Source organism: Empidonax traillii, unplaced genomic scaffold (assembly GCF_003031625.1).
Source record: "Empidonax traillii isolate 1590-97213 ecotype Southwest subspecies unplaced genomic scaffold, ASM303162v1 scaffold4051:size10231, whole genome shotgun sequence".
NCBI lineage: Eukaryota > Metazoa > Chordata > Aves > Passeriformes > Tyrannidae > Empidonax > Empidonax traillii.
Genome location: NW_020959244.1, coordinates 1 through 1,959, shown reverse-complemented (window position 1 = coordinate 1,959; position 1,959 = coordinate 1). Strand labels below are relative to the sequence as shown.

The window sequence follows — 1,959 nt, the reverse complement described above, 5'->3', positions numbered from 1 at the left end:
ACGTGGCACCCCCCTCACCGTTGGTGTAGAGAGGCTCCCGGAAGGGATATCCCTTGGACATGGCCACGGCCAGGATGAGGTACTGGAAGCCCGTGACGCAGAACAGGACGGTGTTCTCGTAGTTGGGCAGGTTCTGGGGGGCTGTCACCGTGCTGTTGAGGGGGACGTACCTGAGCCACAGGGGGAGACAGGAGAGGGTCAGCTGGGAAGAGTTTTCCTGTGGTTTTCCATGTTCTCCATCACTGCCTTGTGAGGGGCAGAGGAGGGGCTGGCACTGAGCTCCTCTCTCTGGTGACATCACCCAGGGAATGGCTGGAGCTGTGCCAGGGAGGGTCAGGTGAGATCTCAGGAAAGGTTTTCCCCTAGAGGGTGGCTGGCACTGAACAGGCTCCCCAGGGCAGTGTCAGAGCTCCAGGAGGGTTTGGACAACGCTCTGAGGGACAGGGGGGGATTGTTGGGGTGTCCGGGCAGGGCCAGGAGCTGGACTGGTGATCCTGGGGGGCCCTTCCAGCTCAGGACATTCTGTGATTCCATGTCTGCTGCCAGGCAGCTGGATGTATCCTGGATCCCAAAGCCAGGACAAGCACCTGGACTCCATCACAACCTCTGTGCCATTCCCATCGCTAAACCCACAGGAAGCCACGGCATATCAGCAAAAATTCCTTCCCAGAAAGGGCTCTACAGCACTGGCACAGGCTGTCCAGGGCACTGGTGGAGTCACCACCACTGGGAGTGTTCAAGAAATGTCTGAATGTGACACCTGGGTTAGTGGTGAACGTGGTGGTGGTGGACACGCACCACGGCTCCTCCATATCCTTCCCATCCCTAAAGAAAGGGAGGTTTAGGTTGGAAATCAGGAAAAACCCCTTCCCAGAAAGGGCCGTGGAGCTCTGGGAGGGGCTGCCCAGGGTGGTGGTGGAGTCCCCACCCCTGGAAGGGTTCCAGGACGGTGTGGATGTGGCACCTGGGGACGCGGTTCCGTGGTGAGCACGGGTGGACTCGACGCCCCTAAAGCCGCGTGTCCAACCTCACCAGCTCCTCCACTGAGCGCCCTGAGCCTCACCAGCTCTGCGAGACGGTGATGAAGTAGCTGAGGACCTGCACGGTGATGAGCAGGGCTGTCTGCAGCAGGAGGCTGCCCAGCACCAGCACGCTGATGAGGGCACCCTGGGGACGCTCCACGCCCAGCTCCTGCGCGGGCCCCGTGCGGCCCATCAGCACGGCCACCGTGGTGGTGATGACCAGGTCGAAGAACAGGAACTGGAAGTCGCTCAGGTTGGTGTTGAGCTGGGGAGGAGAAGGGCCTTGAGCAGGGGCAGGTTGAAAGGCAGCAGGGAGGAGGTGATGGGGGAGGGCAGGGGTTTGGGACTCACCGTGTAGAGCAGCAGCACCGACACGAACTGCACCAGGCTGTACAGGGCCATGTACTTGAAGACACCAAAGGAGGTGACCAGGGAGCACCTGCCCTCCCTGCAGGGAGAGATTCACACAGAACACCCTGAGCTGGAAGGGACCCCAAAGGATCATGGATCCAACCCCTGGCCCTGCACAGACACCCCAACAATCCCCCCTGTCCCTCAGAGTGTTGTCCAAACCCTCCTGCAGCTCTGGCAGCCTTGGAGCTGTGACACTGCCCTGGGGAGCCTGTTCAGTGCCAACCACCCTCTGGGGGAAGGACCTTTCCTGAGATCCACCCTAATCCTCCCCTGACACAGCCTCCTGTCACACCAGACCAAATTTATGCAGCAGAGATACAACCCCTGCCCCCACTCCAACAAAAGGTGGCATTTCCGACCTCAACCTGCCACATTCCTCCCAGTGAGGACACATTTAGTCACTGCAGACCCACCCAAAAACCAGCAGCACGAGGAACACGTGAAATGTGAGCCCTGATCTCGGCTGGCACCTCCCAGGGCCATCCTTCCCACCCCAAACCTGCCTGGAATGCTGCCATCCACG

The 1,959-nt window shown here is 60.3% G+C and overlaps 1 protein-coding gene across 1 annotated transcript; it reads right to left on the bottom strand.

Moving 5' to 3' along the window:
• Nucleotides 1-18: 18 nt before the first annotated feature.
• Nucleotides 19-1,489, bottom strand: LOC114072810 (cation-transporting ATPase 13A2-like; the record flags this gene model as incomplete). The annotated part of the gene is made up of 3 exons (XM_027910657.1): nt 1,374-1,489; nt 1,064-1,287; nt 19-170 (listed from the first exon to the last, which is right to left on the bottom strand). Coding segments are annotated over exons 1-3 (427 nt in total), but the record flags the coding sequence as incomplete, so codon positions are not given.
• Nucleotides 1,490-1,959: the final 470 nt, after the last annotated feature.